We start from the raw sequence: 16,106 nt of genomic DNA, 5'->3' as shown, positions 1-16,106 counted from the left end.
TCAGAAATGACCTAATATTGAGGTCATATTGGGGCGATTGTGGCTCAAGAGTTGGGAGTTCGCCTTGTAATCGGAAGGTTGCCGGTTCGAGCTCCGGCTTGGACAGTCTCGGTCGTTGTGTCCTTGGGCAAGACACTTCACCCGTTGCCTACTGGTGGTGGTCAGAGGGCCCGGTGGCGCCAGTGTCCGGCAGCCTCGCCTCTGTCAGTGCGCCCCAGGGTGGCTGTGGCTACAATGTAGCTGCCATCTCCAGTGTGTGAATGTGTGTGTGAATGGGTGGATGACTGGATATGTAAAGCGCTTTGGGGTCCTTAGGGACTAGTAAAGCGCTATATAAATACAGGCCATTTACCATTGACATGATTGCATCACACAGTTGTTGCAGATTTGTCAGCTGCACAATCTCCTGTCTTCCACCACATCTCAAAGGTGCGTTATTGGTTTGAAATTTGGTGACTGTGGAGTACAATGAACATATTGTTAGGTGGCCAAAAAAAACAGGTTGAGATGTTTGGGCTTTGTGGCTTGGCTGGAAACAGGAAACAGAAAATGAGTACACTGTGGTCATAAAGGGATGGACATGGTCAGCAACAATACTCAGGTAGGCTGTGGCACTTAAATGTTGCACAGTTGATACTTAAGGGCCTTTTTTGGGGTCGGCACAGCAGATCATCTGCCTCCATCTCATCCTAACCCTGCCATCCTCTGTCACGTCTATGCGTGCATGTCCTCCTTTACTACAGCCACAAATCTCCTCTTGATCCTCCTGTTGTATTGCAGCTTTATCTTTAACATCTTTTGTCCAGTATATCCACCATCCTTCCTCTGCACATGTCCAAACCATCTTAGTCTTGCGTCTCCCACTATGTCGCTAAAACCCTCAACCTGAGCTGTCCCTCTGATGTACTGATTTCTAATCTTGTCCCTTCTGGTTACACGTAATGAAAATCTTTACCTCTGCCTCTGATCTTTTTTTCACTGCCACGCCCTGCAAACCATCATTGCATATTTCATAGAAGGGTTCACTGCCATCTTGTACACCTTCTCTTTCACTCTTGCTCCCATCCTTTTCTCACAACTCAGCCCTGACACTCATCTCCACCCAATCCTCCTTACCTGCACTCTCTCCTCCATCTCTCTTGTGCAGTCCGTTGCTTTGGTTGGATGACCCCAGGTATTAAAATTCATCTACCCTCAACCTGTATCCCTCTCATTCACACACATTTATTCTGTTTCTTCTACTGACTTTCATTCCTCTTTTCTGCAGAGAAAAGCTGTAATTCCACTGTCAGCCTATTGTTGTATAACATATTAATCATCATTGTGATGAAGTTTGTTTTCTGGTATGAACGTAAACCACACATAGGCACGCAGAGCTGGCATGCAACACCTTAAATTAAACGAGAAGCAGCATTGTGCTACTGTTAGCACTGTTTCTTAATCCCACTGTGATGTGTTTCATCTCTTACCTGCAGTGGTGCATGTCACACAAACCGAATATGAAAAGCGTAGGATTGAAGTCAGTAAGAGTAGCTGTAATATCAGCAACGGCCACACAGTGGCAGTGTGTTCATGGTGGAAGGCTTGTTGGACTTGTGGGAAATGTCTGCTCAGCTTGTGTGTATGTGTGGTGATGACGATGAGTCAGTCTCAACTCAACATATCCCCTTAAATTCCAAATTGCACAAATGTCATTGCACAACATCACTTTTCCTCTTTTCGAAATACAGCTGGCACGCTTTTATTCGTTCCGAGGAAACTTTTAGAAACTGGCTGAAGCATGTGAAGAGTGGGGAAGAAAGAGAACGGTCTGGGATTCATCATGAGTGTTATGGCATACTGAGACATGTCAGCCGGAGCTGCTGTGACCCTGTTCCAGCTGCTCCAGGATGTGAAGCTGACATTAAATTTCAAAATTCACACTCTGTGCATGAGTGTGTGTGTGAGAGCAAGTGTTTGTTAAGGCTACGTGGAATGCTGAACAGGTCAAGGCAGGCTGTTGAAGGTGAATCTGCAGGGTGGAAATGTTGCGTGTAGTTGTCTGTACATACATGATTTTTGTCAGCCGTCAAACAGCTTTCAAACCTGAGCTGTACCTTTGCATCTCTAATGGTCATTTTATTTAATATAAACATCATAAAAAGAACTCCTAAGAAAGCAATCAGAATTAACTCATGAGAAGTAGTAGGTTGTTCTATAACCAGCACCTTTATAGCTGAGCTGTTAACTTTCTACAAAATGTGCTAATAAACAATAATATAATAAATGAAATAATTGTTTCAAAGGTGTTTTGACACCTCTCCTCGACCTGTGGTTGCGTTGTGCAGATGTTAACACCAAACCAGCTGCACCAGGACACTTTTAGAGGAGATGAAGTTAAATGAATGAGTCACATGAACTCCAAAGTGGTTCATTTATGGTGACACCATCATCCAACCCAGCTACCTGTTGTGCTCTGCAAGTTTGAACTAAACACCTTCCTGTTGTAGCCAGGTATGCTTTCTGGCATGCAGCGGAGTACCGCAGATGTTTAGAGTACACAAACTCTAGGAACTAGCCATAAAATGAGTAAAACTGCCCAGACAAAGATGAATGCTGGTCGGTTCTCTGTCTTATCTACTAGTTCAGAACACAGCACCTTCTTCAAGCCCAGCAGACAGAGTAGGCATGTGCAAGAGTAGCTGCAGATACATAAATAGATCCTTTTAAAATCCTCCAATGAAATAAGAGAACGTAACCTTATATTTGTTTTGTGGGCAGTAAAATATTTAAATTAGGTTTTTTTTACATGTTAAGTGTGATTAAGAGTAACTGCTAATAGTGTGCCCTGCGACCAGACATTTAAGTATTTAAATTTAGGCGCAGGGCAGAGGTAAACAGGCCATCTGTGCAGTATAGTCTTCTTTTAGCTAAAGACAACCTTCCTGCCTTTTCATACAAGATGTAACGTGAGGGGCAAAAGACTCACCTGTGGCAAAGCGCAGCAGGATCAGGGGGCTTCAAGGACGACAAAGAAATATGCATGTGATCGCTAGACTGCACTTTAGCACATAGAAGCACGCAGAGCAAGAAGTCACGCACCCTTCGACTTTATATCTCAGGAAATGCTCTGTGTGAGGGAGCTTCCTTGACAGAGCGTGCATATAGTCAGTTGATGGCTGTGAATGCTGTTTACCGAACCCGGTCCCTTCTCTGATGACATCACAGCTTCATGTTTTGAGAGGTCTGCGCCTGAATATCTGTTGTGGTTTGTGTTCGCTGTAGATTAGCCCTTCCCACATAAGCGCTCCCACATAGTGCTGTGATGAATTATTCATAGAGTGACATTTTGCTTTTTCTCAATAGTTTGTTGTTTGTTGCTGGGAAATCATTTCAGTTTACAAAAGCTGTGAAAATAGTATCCGTGCCGACCCGTGTACCCGTGATCAGATATCAGCGCTGGTCCTTACTGCGTTCCAAAGTACAAGAAGTTTGAAGTTTGGCTTTATATTCCTGTCATCGATCATAATAAAGGAGGTTTTTTTACAGTTTCTTTATGAACAAACAAGACATCTACAAATACTTATTGGCAATATTGACATTTTTTTACTTTAAAGCTCCAACATGAATGCCTTCTTCAGGATTATACAGAAGGCACTCGCACTCTGTATGAGTGTATTCTAAGTGTGAGAAAATAAATCTTCTTCTTTTTATCAGCTGTTCATGCCTTTTCTTTCCAGCTTTTATTTGCTGTACAGAGAGTGCTGAGGCAGAGAGATGTAGGAGGTGAACAGAGACTGCGTTGACAGTGTTGAAAGGTCGAGGACTCTTCTTCTTCTTTTGTCTCCTCCTTCCTGTGATGCATTCCCCCCCCCCCCTTCTACCTGCTGCAGGAGGGGGAGGGGGAGCATATCTTTTTTGATAGGTGTGTAACCACATAACCACACCTCTGTGTGCTCAAGGGTTTGAGCCCTGGAGGTGTATGTGAGAGACAAGTACTGGAGTGAGACGAGACTCAACAATTCGTACTGGGGACTGAGCGTTTTCAGCCGACGAGAGGTAGGAAGGAAGGAAGGAAGAGAGGGAGGGAGAGAGAGAGAGAAAGCAAGGCAAAGGGGAGATGAACTCTTTGAGGCTGAAAGAGTTGTCAAACTCAGACTTATACAGGCGAAGGAAGGAAAAACCAGACAATGGAAATGTCAGCGAGAGTTTGGCCTGGGACAGCTACAGGTGGGTGCAAACTGTCAGATTTACGGTGAGAAATAACGATTTATGCACACAATTTTCTTGTGTCATTGTGTGTGTTGTATTGGCCGACATCTCAATGCGATCGTCAGTCTGTAGCACTCAGTTTTTAGGAAGTGTGGTCTACACAGGGCGTTGAGCCCACTTTGGTTTTCACACATGTAAATGTTTTTTTAATGGCTCAACAATGACACTTAGCATTTCAAATAAGAAACCATTAAAAGTGTGCAGGTTCTTCAAAGGTCATGTCAAGTACTGCAGTGTGCTTACAGAAGTGTTCGGCGAGATAACAAACGATTAACTTCTTCAAATCTGTTTTTGAAGTCTTTGTTCGATGTTTCTTTTAGGGTTTAATCTCAGTTCCCAAACATTGATTTTTAGTGTGGGGTCCAAGTGTTGTCAAACTTATCAGCTTCCTTATCATCAGCACTGACTTGCAGTCTCACATGAAATAACAAATGTGGTGTGTGGTATACTACAGATACTTATCTTTACTACAGGCTCTTTGAAGAAAACTACTTACCGATGTGTTGCGTATTAGCGTGGATGGATAAGGTGATATTTTCTGTGGTGTTTGAACAGTAAGTATTGTGGTTGATGGTTGAATTCCTCTGAGTTATGTGAGCAGCAGCAGCAACAGATGTGTACATGTACAGAGTTTTGTAATATTGGTTTTTATAACGTGATAACATCAGTTTTGGATGTCTGTTGGTTTCTTTTTGTCAGACGCCTCTCTCTCTGTCTCTTGCGCTGTCGCTCTCCTCTGATGTGTGTTTCTGAGAGTGTGTGTGAGATGCTGAGTCGTATGTGGAATGCAAAAATGTCAGGAATGCGGACAGAAAGAGGGCTCTCTTCAGAGGTGTGTTGAGCCTAACCAAAAAAAAAAAAAGCTCCGTCCTCGCCCTGTAACCCTGAAAAAGGGTTTGAGGAGCAGGCGGAGCAATTAACATTTAAACAACTAAATTAAAATCAAACCTTTGGTGAGGCAATAACATCCGACTCAGCAGGGCCGCTGTGTTTAACAGGTATTCAAATGCAGTGTCACAGACAGCTTATATGAATATAGTGCATAAAAATAACAAATTAATTAAATATCTCTGTGACAGTTGTGCAGTGTTTGTATTTATCTAGAATTACATTTAGGCAGCATCAATAAATGACAAGACTGCTTTATTAAACTACAGAAGTCAAAAGTTAGGACACTCAGAAAACGGAGGTGAGAAAGGATCACTAAGGGTTTTCGCTTAGGCAGCGGTTGTCCTTCTCTCCGGCATCGGCTGGAGCTTTCTTTAGGTGCCTTCCCATCTTTAACAAATATCCAGCAGGGATGACTACATTTACCCAGGGCCCTCTTGATGTGATGTTTTTCTGCTTCCCTGGCCACTCTGTCTGTGGAGATGGTGTTTGCTCTGTGTTGTAGCGACCTGATGACACCCAGTTTGTGATTCAAACATTAAATACTGGTCCGCATGCATTGGTTTACAGTACACATTAGCTTTTAAATGTCCCCCATTACTGATGGAAATCTCACAGGCTTAGAAGGGTAACCTGCGACTTTTCATATACTCCCTGGTGAATTTGATGTGTTAGTCCACCGAGTTAATGTAATCAGTGAACTGTGGTATGTCCTGAGATTTGATTTTCACCCAGGTGTCCTCCACATATCTGAACCAATGAGTTGGTGGTGTTCCAGGGTAGGATAACAAAGTCCTCTGTTCCACTTCTTCCATGTACAAGTTGGCCACAATGGGTGAAACTGGGGAACCCATGGCACACCAATTTTTCTGCCTTTATTACTGAAACAGGTGGAATGAAGACTGGTTGTCGTTTCAGGGGCTCATTAGCATTTTTGTCACCCTTGACTGCCAGAAGGATGATGATGTTGTTGTCATTACTAAGTGATGTGAGTGCCTCCCTCTCCTCCATGTTGATGTTGGCTGCTGGGGGCTTTGCGTTGCTGAGACAGGCCGAAACTTTTGTCCGTAGTTGCTCTGCTTCCACGTCTGCAATGTTGTTGTTTTGAATCGCTGTTTCTGTGGCTGTGATCAGTTCCACTAGCGGGATTTGTCTCGGCGTCACAGCAAAGTTCAACCCTTTAGCAAGGATGTTTTTCTCTGCTTGGATGAGTTGTCTGTCAGACAAATTTTTCACCCATTTGTTCACATCCTCAGCGTGGCATCCTTCTAAGCTTACGCACAGCTCATGCATCAGTCATATTCCTCTAGAAGCAGGCTTGAAATATGACACAAACTGCACAGTTCAAGTAAGAGGAACATGGGCTATTCCTAGCAGGCATCCAAGGGGGAAAGAGATAATATTTATATTTCAGAGAGAAATATAACCAAAGAAACAGTGCTACAGGATTTAACAGTGGCAGGTTATTAGGCTATTTTTGGTGCCAGACTTGTCCGATAAATTTTCAGCAGAACGGAAATGAAGCAGATGCTGTAAGTAAAGCTGATAATAGAGAACCTTAACAAGCAAATCAGAAGAGCAAAATGAATCATTAAAAACACAAAGAAGGAAACATTTATCAAACTGATTAAAGGTTTGGGTGGAAACAGTTTTTATTTGATTGCCTAATCATTTGTTTATATAGGTATAAATCCTATGACAATTCATGTACTGTTGACTATCCGTTTGAGGGAATAATAGTTAATATCACAAAAAAGGTTCTGCTTGAAGAACAGTAAATAGTAGTCTAATTTGAGTTTTTTGAGTGTGTGCATAACCTCTTACTTCACTATTGGTTGTGTGGTTTGGCTACAGGGGTGGCCACATTTTAATCTCTGTTGTCAGTGGCCATGGCCACCCCTTACCTCCGGCCCTGCAGTTAGATCCGCCTACACACTTCCACTTGTCGTCATCAGAATTAGGTGGAGCAGTTGCAATGTTGACAAAGAAAACAAACACCGCAATTTCAAAGATTAGATTACATTTACATTTTCCAAACCAAAAAAACATCCATAACTATGTAAAAATGATTTATTCGTTACATGTAATGATCAGTTGATTCATATTTAATGGGGATGGGGTGATGTTAAATAATCTTTAAACGAAGATGAAGATTGCAACTTGCTAGTAACTCTGCACTAATAACAAAGAGCATGTGACATGTTGCTGTTATGCTTTGTGTGTTTTTCCTGTCCTGGGCAGTTAAATGGGATTGAACATTTGATAGTGGAGGTCAAAGTGGCCCTCAGGACAAAACGCCCAAAACAAAGGAAATGTTAGTCATGAATTATGTTTGCACACTCATCGATTCACTCAGTTTTACATGTTTGTGTGCACTTCTATGCTTGTGCTGGTGTGTGTACATTTGACTTGGTGCCAAAGGTTTTGCTCAAAGAGACGTCAGGTCTGTGTTTCCATGGCTGCTGTTGACACTGCGAGTATGTTACAGGTGGTGTGTTAGATTAGTTTCTTTGGTCTGAGACTCCTTGTGTTGCATCAGCTGAGAGGAATCAGAACTGCTGCTGATTCCAGTTTTAAAGCGAGCCTGCAGAAAGAGGCCAATTAAGCCTAGAGTAATATACATTTAAACATAAATGTTCTGTATTATATTGTATGAATAAATGACCTGCTTTGTTATTATATATACATAAAAACAACAAAACTGGTTTGGTTCCATCTTAAGTTTAAAAACCAAATAGAATAGAATTGGATGCCCTGTAGGAAGAAGGCAGTGTGGACAATGTTCTGCTGAGAAAACATGGGTCCTGCCATCCATCTGGATGTTAGTTTGACACGTACCACAAACCTAAGCAATGCTGCAAATCCAATAGTGGATCCGACCCGTTGGAGTATTCCCTGATGACTATAGCCTCTTTCAACAGGGTGACACGCCCTACTACAAAGCAGAAATGTTTCAGGAATGGTTTGAGGAGCACAACGATGAGTTTGAGGTTGTTGACTTAGCCTCCAAATTCTCAAGATCTCAATCCAATCAAGTATTTGTTGACTGTGTAGGTCAAACAAGTCAGATCTATGAAGGCCCTACGTCACTGATCAGTGCTGTTAAAATCTTGGTGCTAGATACCATGGCACACCTTCAGGGGTCTCGTGAACTCCAGGTCAGAGTTCTTTTGGCAGCAAAAGGGGGACCAACACAATATTAAGCAGATCTTCATAATGTTATGCCTGATCGGTGTATGCTCCCGAACTCTGCTGAAGCTCTGCCGTGTTTATTTGCTCATTTGAAAAATAGAGGACCTGTATTTGTTTTTTTTAGGATAAGCTAGTCAAAAAAGTGCACATCTAAACATCAGCTCCTTTGTAATCAATGGATGCTTATCGTGAGTGCCAAGGGCTCGGACAGTGATAGAGTCTATAAAGGGATCAAATGTTGGTTCAGCACATCTAATGTTCCTTTTGTAAAAAAAAAAGAAAAAAAAAGAAAGGAAAAGGTCTCAAATATTGCACACAGAAATCATAAAAAAAAAATCTGTTATCCTTTTTCTGTCTAATGTCTAAATATGCTCCACAGTTGGAGACAAGCCCAGGTCATTTGATTGGAACCTGACCTGTGAACCCTCCAGTGATTCCCCCTCTCCAGACTTTTATTAGCACTGGTCATTTATAGCACTCTTTCAAGCTAATGCTGGACACACTATCCCGAGTGTCCCGTGTTCTGATTTTGGTTGAGGATTAAGATAAAGTACATGATTTTTTTGTGGCAAACAATTCAAACCACAAAACAATATATAGATGACATAATTCACAACACTGCAAAACTACTTTTTCGGTGCTTTCGCCCTGGCATGATGATGTTGACACTGTACCACACTCATTGACCCTTAATTTAAGTGAAAGCTGTTGCTAATGTTAGCTTAAAACTAGATTATATAATTTTTTGATGTTTTATTATTCACTTTATGTTATGCAGCCGATGCTGACACAGATATTTGTTCAGTTACAAATCTAATATGATCAACCAATAACATATCTACGAAATATTTTTTTCTTTCAGATACACAAAGCACAAACACATTGCCTTAGCATTTGTTTTATTTAGTTATTTATTTACGTGTTTAAACGTAACAAACACAAAAACAGTTTTTTGTGTTTGTTCCAAACACATGTTGCCAACTGGGAACTTGTCAGGAAAAAAAGTCTCAGATTACCTGTTTACGCAGATAACTCTGACTCTGCTCTACTCACCCACTCTGTTTCCATTAGGGATGTTGTGGAGTGCCCTCTGGTGGGCAAACTATGCAACATCGATACTCATAATATGGTTAAAGGTTGTTTTTTCCATCTTGTCTTTACTTTTTGAATAGATTTTTAAAATCTTTGTTCAATTCTTAAATTAAAACACAGTGCTCACCATTTTTGTGTTTAATATTAAAGAAACAGCAATTCTCTTTCATAGATGCCTTGATTATTTACCTGATTATAACTGCTGGAAGACCAGCTACACTGATCCCTGTATTAGAGTATCTTTTTTTAACCCTCAGTAGTGCTTGACACTATTACGTCAGATTTAACAAGGAGTGAATGAAGCCTAAAAATCCTGTCCTGCTAAAGGAACACACCAGAGACATTTATCCAACTGCTGACAGTTGCTGTAGCCAGTTTTAAGCTCAGGTTGACGTTCATATCAACACTCACATTATCTCTCTCTGTCTCTTTCACTAGTATTGAGAAGCTCTTTGGCTGAGTGCTGGGATCAGACTATACACTTACTGTCCAATCTGACTTGTAAAAGCAACAAAACTCTGTCAGTATTGTGTCTTGGAAGCTTCAGGAATCTAAGACAGAAAGTCCTATGTGAAGGTTTTTTTTTTCACATTTTCTAGTTTAGGTGTGTCTAGAATGATCAACAAAAACGAGAGGCACAGTTTGAGCGGTTTCATCTCCTCACATGTCTAAGCAGTCATTTTGAGTAATGACAAACTCTGCTCTGGGTTGAAGTCACTTGTTTGGCCTTTAAATAATATCTAGAGAAGAAAAGTTATAACAATTGAATTTTCCAGTTTCAATATTGGCACATTCAATATTTTCAAATTGACACTATGGTTAGAAAATAACCAACTTGCAAAGACAACTATGGTCAGTGTGGGCACCAGAGAACTTGAATAATTGTTTATTCAAGTCTTTCATTTTTGAGGGCGGAACACTGTGCTGTGACTGTAATCAGGAGGAAAGCTTCCTGTTCAGCACCCACCCTGCGTCCATTGTGCCCCGGTCACTCAATACTGATTCCAAGTGGCTAAGATTCGCCGCACAGACCACGTGACATTATGACAGACAATGCTCTTTTCTGAAAAAGCTCTCGAGGCTTTAAATAGTGCCCGGTGATATGTCTGGCTGATTATGTCATCTATGTATGAATCCAGACTTTGTCTTTTGATGACAACCAGATTGTTCAGACATACCTACCAAGATGTCATCCAAGGGTTAGTATAGTCCTGTTGTGAAGTCTTGAGCTTTTTCACCATATTGATGTTTGGAAAGCAGGCAAGACACATGTGGGGTAAATATGACTAGGAGCCACTTATCAGTACTTTACCCCTCTTTTCTTTACCTGAATCAAGAAAGTTACAGATTAAACACCACATATTATTCAGCAAGCTTAAAACTAGCAACTGAGACCATGAACTCACAAGAAACTCATTGCCTCAGGTTATAAATCAAAGCCTGTACACTTTGATACAATCAGTTGATTTTTGCAACCAGAGGAGTCTCCCATTCCTGGAAAGAAAGAATGCAGGTTTAAGGCATCTGCGTACTGGCAACCTTTCGGTTACCCCCGAGTCTCTACCTCCTGAGTTTACTTTGCTTACTTTCTCACTCGTTTGCATCTTCCTATCACAGATAGGCATCTTCTCCGGTTGCCAGTGGTTTCGTAACATCTTTCAGTCACTGTAAAACTACTATCGTATTTTAATAAAATATGAACAATGTCTTTACACCAGTTAGTATCTCTGGTGTTGCCTAGCAAGAGCACCAGTCACCTAGTTGCAAGCTTATGCGTTGGTATCGAGAAGAGGCATGAAAAAAAAAATCTACAGCTATGATGCTTTTAAAAACAAGCAAGAAAAAAATGTGGGTAATAGACTTTGAATGTGAAGTTATGTAGCCTTCCTCCACTCCGAAGACAGAGTTGGCCTCTATCATGTATACAAATTCTCTCGCACACATACACAGACACAAAACAGCAGCTGCCAGCACCTAGTTTGGAGTCGAGGCTCCACTGGGTGTCTATTTGTAGAATGGAGTCATGTAGTAAGACTTATACTGAAGGACTCCGACATGTTTCAGCTGGACGCACAATGACACATGGGACTTGAACATCGTGGTGCTGACGCTTTACAGGTTTAAGCAATCATCAGTCATCCCTTACTCTGCTGGATTAACACACTGGCTGCTCTCCAGTGTGGAGAGTCAAACATGTTTGCCTCACTGGAGCGTATTTGCGGATATAGCCTGGTGTTGTTTTGATGGTTTGGGAAGTGGTCATTAATTTGAGATGCCAGCTTAGTGTAGCCACATAAAGAGCTATCAAAGAGAATTGTGGCTTTAAAGGAATGCCCTTGGCTTGGACCAATATAGGGTAGAAAGATGATTAACAAATTTATAATTGTAGCCCTAGACAGCTTCTGATGTTTCAGACTGATATTGGAGAAGATTCTTACTATTTTCTCAGTTGAATTCAAGTTTGAATCCTGCGGAGACTTTTAAAGAACAAAAGCAGTTCATAAACGGTGTTTTTGGAGCCGGTGAATATGAAAGTGTTCAGGGATTCTGACTCAGCGAGGCAGCTTGCATTGATAAAGACTTTGACATGATACCAAACCTTTTTTTTTCTTGTGTGTGAATTTCCTGCTTTGCACAACAACACAACAGCTGGAAAGGGAAGAAACAGGGATGTTTGTGTGTAAAAATAATAATAATAATAATAACAAAGGAAAATGCGTGCAATTAAAGCCACTTCTGTTTTTTCCTGCATGTGTTAGCTACTTACCTCGTATCAGGAGGCTGATTACGCATCCAAGTCTGGCCCCTGCAGGCTTGCCGAACACACTGCTGCTTGGTTTCTTTCACAACTGTGTTTATCCAATGATGTCTTACATGAGATGGAATAAACAGTAATCTGTTACACTGTTATTCTCTCTGTTCCTGGTTTGTACTGGACTCTTTTAGGCTCTTTGCGTCGCTGTCTGACATTCCCGCTTTGCGCAATCCTCAGTTGGAGCCACATTGTTAGATCTCCCAGAAAGCTGAGAGCTCCAGCTGTTTAACACAAACACACACACACACACACACACACAGATTGATAGCATGAGGAGATATCAGGCGAAGACAGTTTATATATTAGGGATTTCAAAAATTAAAATAATGCTGTGTGTGTGTGTGTAAGTGCGATCTGACACAGTGACCTCTGCCTGGACAGGCGTCAGGGTGGGCCTTTCAATTTCAGCAACCTGCCCAAGAATAGACAGCGAGTTGGAAAAGTGTGTGTGTGTGCTGAGAGTTGATGGGGGAGTGAGCGAAAGGGGGGGAGTATGTCCATGAGAGAGGGTGTGTGTGTGTGAGAGAGAGAGAGAGACTACTCCCAGCGTAGTGTGATTGGTGTTTTGCTCTCCTTCTTGCTATGTGGATTACGGCTCTCCCTGCCTACTGCATTCCTGCTGCTGGAAACGAACACTGAAGCATCCCAAAGCATTTTCACTGGAGTGTAAGGACTTTTAATAGCATTTCTCTTGAGCCGGCGGTAGACGGACTATTGCTGTTAATTCAGATAAGCATGGATATGAACGGACGTGGAATGCCTCCATCGATACCTGAGGATGAAGCTGTACACCACAGTCCTCACAGCGAGATGAACGGCTACCATCAGAGGCTTCAGGGCGGTGGAGGAGATGGAGCAGAGGATGAGGTCCCCGTGTCCAAATCACAGAGGCGGAAGAGTGATGTGAAAGTCTACAAGGAGTTTTGTGATTTTTATGCTCGCTAGTAAGTAGATCGGAAGTAAGATTTTATTGTGACTTGGAGACCTCTAACCACAGATTTCTGTGAGTGTAGTAAGAAAAGATATACCTCAGTGTAGGATGTTGAATGTGCAAATTGTGCCTTGAGGTGTGTAGTAGTCTTCTGCGTTCCCCTTTCAGCTGCCCAACTGCCAAAATATCGACAGGACTTAAAGAGTTGTCTTCTTTGCCTGGCTGTATGATGACTGGTATCATCTCATTCTCATCTTAAGAATATGCTTTTTGTAACCAACATGCCAATTGAAGTGGTAGCAGTGCACACAAAAAGGGATTATGACAGAGAAATTGTGGGTTAAGGACTTTACTCTGCTCATTTGCTGACGTAGCGTTAGTGTGTTAACCCCGAGCTTACGGCCGTGTTACAGAATGTGAAGAATTCTGATTTATTTACTGGGTTTTATCAGCTTAAGCTTCCTTAGGTGCCATGTTTGTGCAGGGATAGCTCTGAGCGCTACAGGAGGGAGCACACAGGAAGAGTTATTTTTGTGCCAAGGGGGGGAGTTGTTATGCAAAGCAGAATATGCTGGCTGGCATTTGAAGTATGTGTGCCTGAAACACAGGAAGGCTAAATATACATACTTTATTTCTGACTGATCAGGGTACATCATCACATGTGGGAAAGCATGAATGTAGGGTCACCCACAGGTTTCTCCAAAGGACGCTTAGAGGCCTGTCATCGGAAGCAGTCAATAGAGACAGAAAATTTTGTTTTGAGGAAAACAAGAGCTGTGTCAGTCGTGTAAAACATTGAAATGGAACTTTTCAATATAATATTTCTTTTCGTGTGCTAAGACAGTCATTTCATCCACTGATTTTAGCTCTATCTTTGAGCCTGCCCCTCCCTGTAATCCAACTTTTCGCTGACTGGCTGCACCTAGCAAACAAAAGGTTTGAACAGCAGATGGGTGGGGTTTCTGTGCTCGCAGCCTAAAATGGTCATGTTAGGAATATCCGTTCTCAATGACATCATACAGGGGCTGAGTCAGGAAACCGAGCTGTTGGTTCACGGGGATTACTGGCACATGTACTGACTTCATTTTTTAAAACTTTGGCTATTTTTACTGTGAGCACTCACCAGTGTAATAAGGCAATTCTTATTTGTAAATCTGTGTTGAAATCATTCTAAGAAAAGCTGAAATTTACCATTGCGTGGTCAGAACAGTCAGGTTTTTTATATTAAAGATATAAGAAGAACGAGAAAACACTGAAAAATCAAATCAGAAGACCTGAAGATAAATGGAGACCAGAGAAGGCAGAGTAGAGAGAACAGATGGTGCTCATAAAAAACGATTTTCTTTATCCACTCTTATCCACTTTATATTCACTGTGGAGTTTTAAGAAATCTGGACCCATTTTAATTGTATTAGAAATCATTTTGCCTTCTCTTGACTTGTCCATATGAGCAGTTCATGCAGAAGCTGGTGAGACTTTCTTTTCAGCCTACACGGCCTTAAAAAGAGCCGGCTTGTCATTGATTGCACCAGGCTTAAAGAAACAACGTATTTTGTCTGAGATCTGCATCTCTGGCTTGTCTTTGGCTCACACAGAGTGCTAGAAGCTGATAGCAGAGTGGAAATGCCTAAAGGATGTATCACTTCCTCCCACCAAGCCTGTGGACAGGGCAGGGCTCTCAGTGTGTTTGATATCAGCCCAGACAGGGCATATAAAACAATATGCGTCTGATAAGCATGTGAGGAGTGGAAACATCTTGTTTCAATGTGTTCATGTTAAAAGAACCTCCACTCACTCTACCCGTTTGATGTAGCGCGCATTCTTAAAGCCATTTGGCAGACATTTGGAATGATGACCAGTTTAGAGTAAAGCCCTAAACAGTGAGTTAAAATGTCTTGAAGTTTATGGAATTCTTGATGATTCCCAAGTTGGTGTGAGTTTAAATGAACAGATGGCATCACTCCATAAACATCCTTCAATGGCCTTGTGTGCGTACTTCTGTTGCTTAGATACACTGTGGTATTGTGACCTTTAAAACAAAGCAGCGAAGCCGGGACAGTCCCGCTATTCCCTTGCCGTTGTTCCTTTATCTCTGCAAATGTCTGCACATTCCCATTCACCTCCAGTTTGTCTTAAGTGTTAGGAGGTGTTGTTATTCTGAGCAGGGGGCATATGCTTTTATTAATTAACAGTGAATGTTGCAGTTTTGGCATTTGATTGCTTTCTGTGCTTGAGGTCGAGATGAAAGTAGTCCAAAGTTCAGCCTGAGTATAATATGTAACAGAAGTGGGTTTGGAGAGTTATGACAATATAAAGGATCAGATTGGGGAGAATTGTGTAGAGATTGCCATACCAGATTCATTTGGTCAGATCTCTGTGCTCGGTCTAACAAATCCTACCTTTAGGAGTAAATACAGACTGGTCAGATGCACACAGGACCAATCAGCCAAATATTAGATGATAGCATAGCCAAAACTTGTCAACATCTATAAAAACTAGATGCTGTAAATTTGAGCTGACTGTTTGACAGATGTGTTGCACATTTTTCACAATAGATTCATTCAGTTTGATAGAGAGCGTAGTTTGCCCGTTGCCAGATCAGTTTGGCTTGTTTTCCATTTTGGAAATCAAAATCAAAACATCCAGCTGTGTGCCAGCTGTTCATGTGTCAGATTTTCTTTTTATTTAAATGAACTAAACGTTTGGGGGTTTTAACTGTGTGTTGTGACAAATTTTGCAGATGTGATGGTTGACAGAAGAAAAGATTGCAAATAATTCTTTTTGTTTTTTGAGGATGGTTTCACGAATCTCTCTTGCAGGTTTTTGGGTGTGCCTCATAATGTGCTGCTTGTTCTGGCACCGGTTTTTGCAACATAAGGAAATATTAGCCTGGGGCCCACCCCCAGTGATGCATTACAGTTGTGTTTTTAGCAGTAC

At 41.6% G+C, this 16,106-nt stretch overlaps 1 protein-coding gene across 6 annotated transcripts in view; it reads left to right on the top strand.

The window, feature by feature from the left end:
- The window catches only part of LOC120731288 (LIM and senescent cell antigen-like-containing domain protein 1), a 34,325-nt gene that overhangs the window by 4,907 nt on the left and 13,312 nt on the right, over positions 1–16,106 (top strand). Inside the window, exon 1 of one of the 6 annotated variants that reach the window (XM_040028258.1) lies at positions 2,290–4,209. The exons of 2 other annotated variants lie outside the window; for them this stretch is intronic. In XM_040028258.1, coding sequence (XP_039884192.1) covers positions 4,100–4,209 — 110 coding nt within the window. In that variant the 5' untranslated portion in view covers positions 2,290–4,099. Of the gene's footprint in view, positions 1–2,289; positions 4,210–9,232; positions 13,183–16,106 lie in introns of those variants that run through there. 3 more of the 6 variants (XM_040028264.1, XM_040028257.1, XM_040028256.1) reach the window with 3 other exon arrangements.

This window comes from Simochromis diagramma, unplaced genomic scaffold (genome assembly GCF_900408965.1).
Source record: "Simochromis diagramma unplaced genomic scaffold, fSimDia1.1 OVJJ01000343.1, whole genome shotgun sequence".
NCBI lineage: Eukaryota > Metazoa > Chordata > Actinopteri > Cichliformes > Cichlidae > Simochromis > Simochromis diagramma.
The sequence above is the reverse complement of the archived record's forward strand: the minus strand, read 5'-3'. Positions and strand labels throughout refer to the sequence as shown.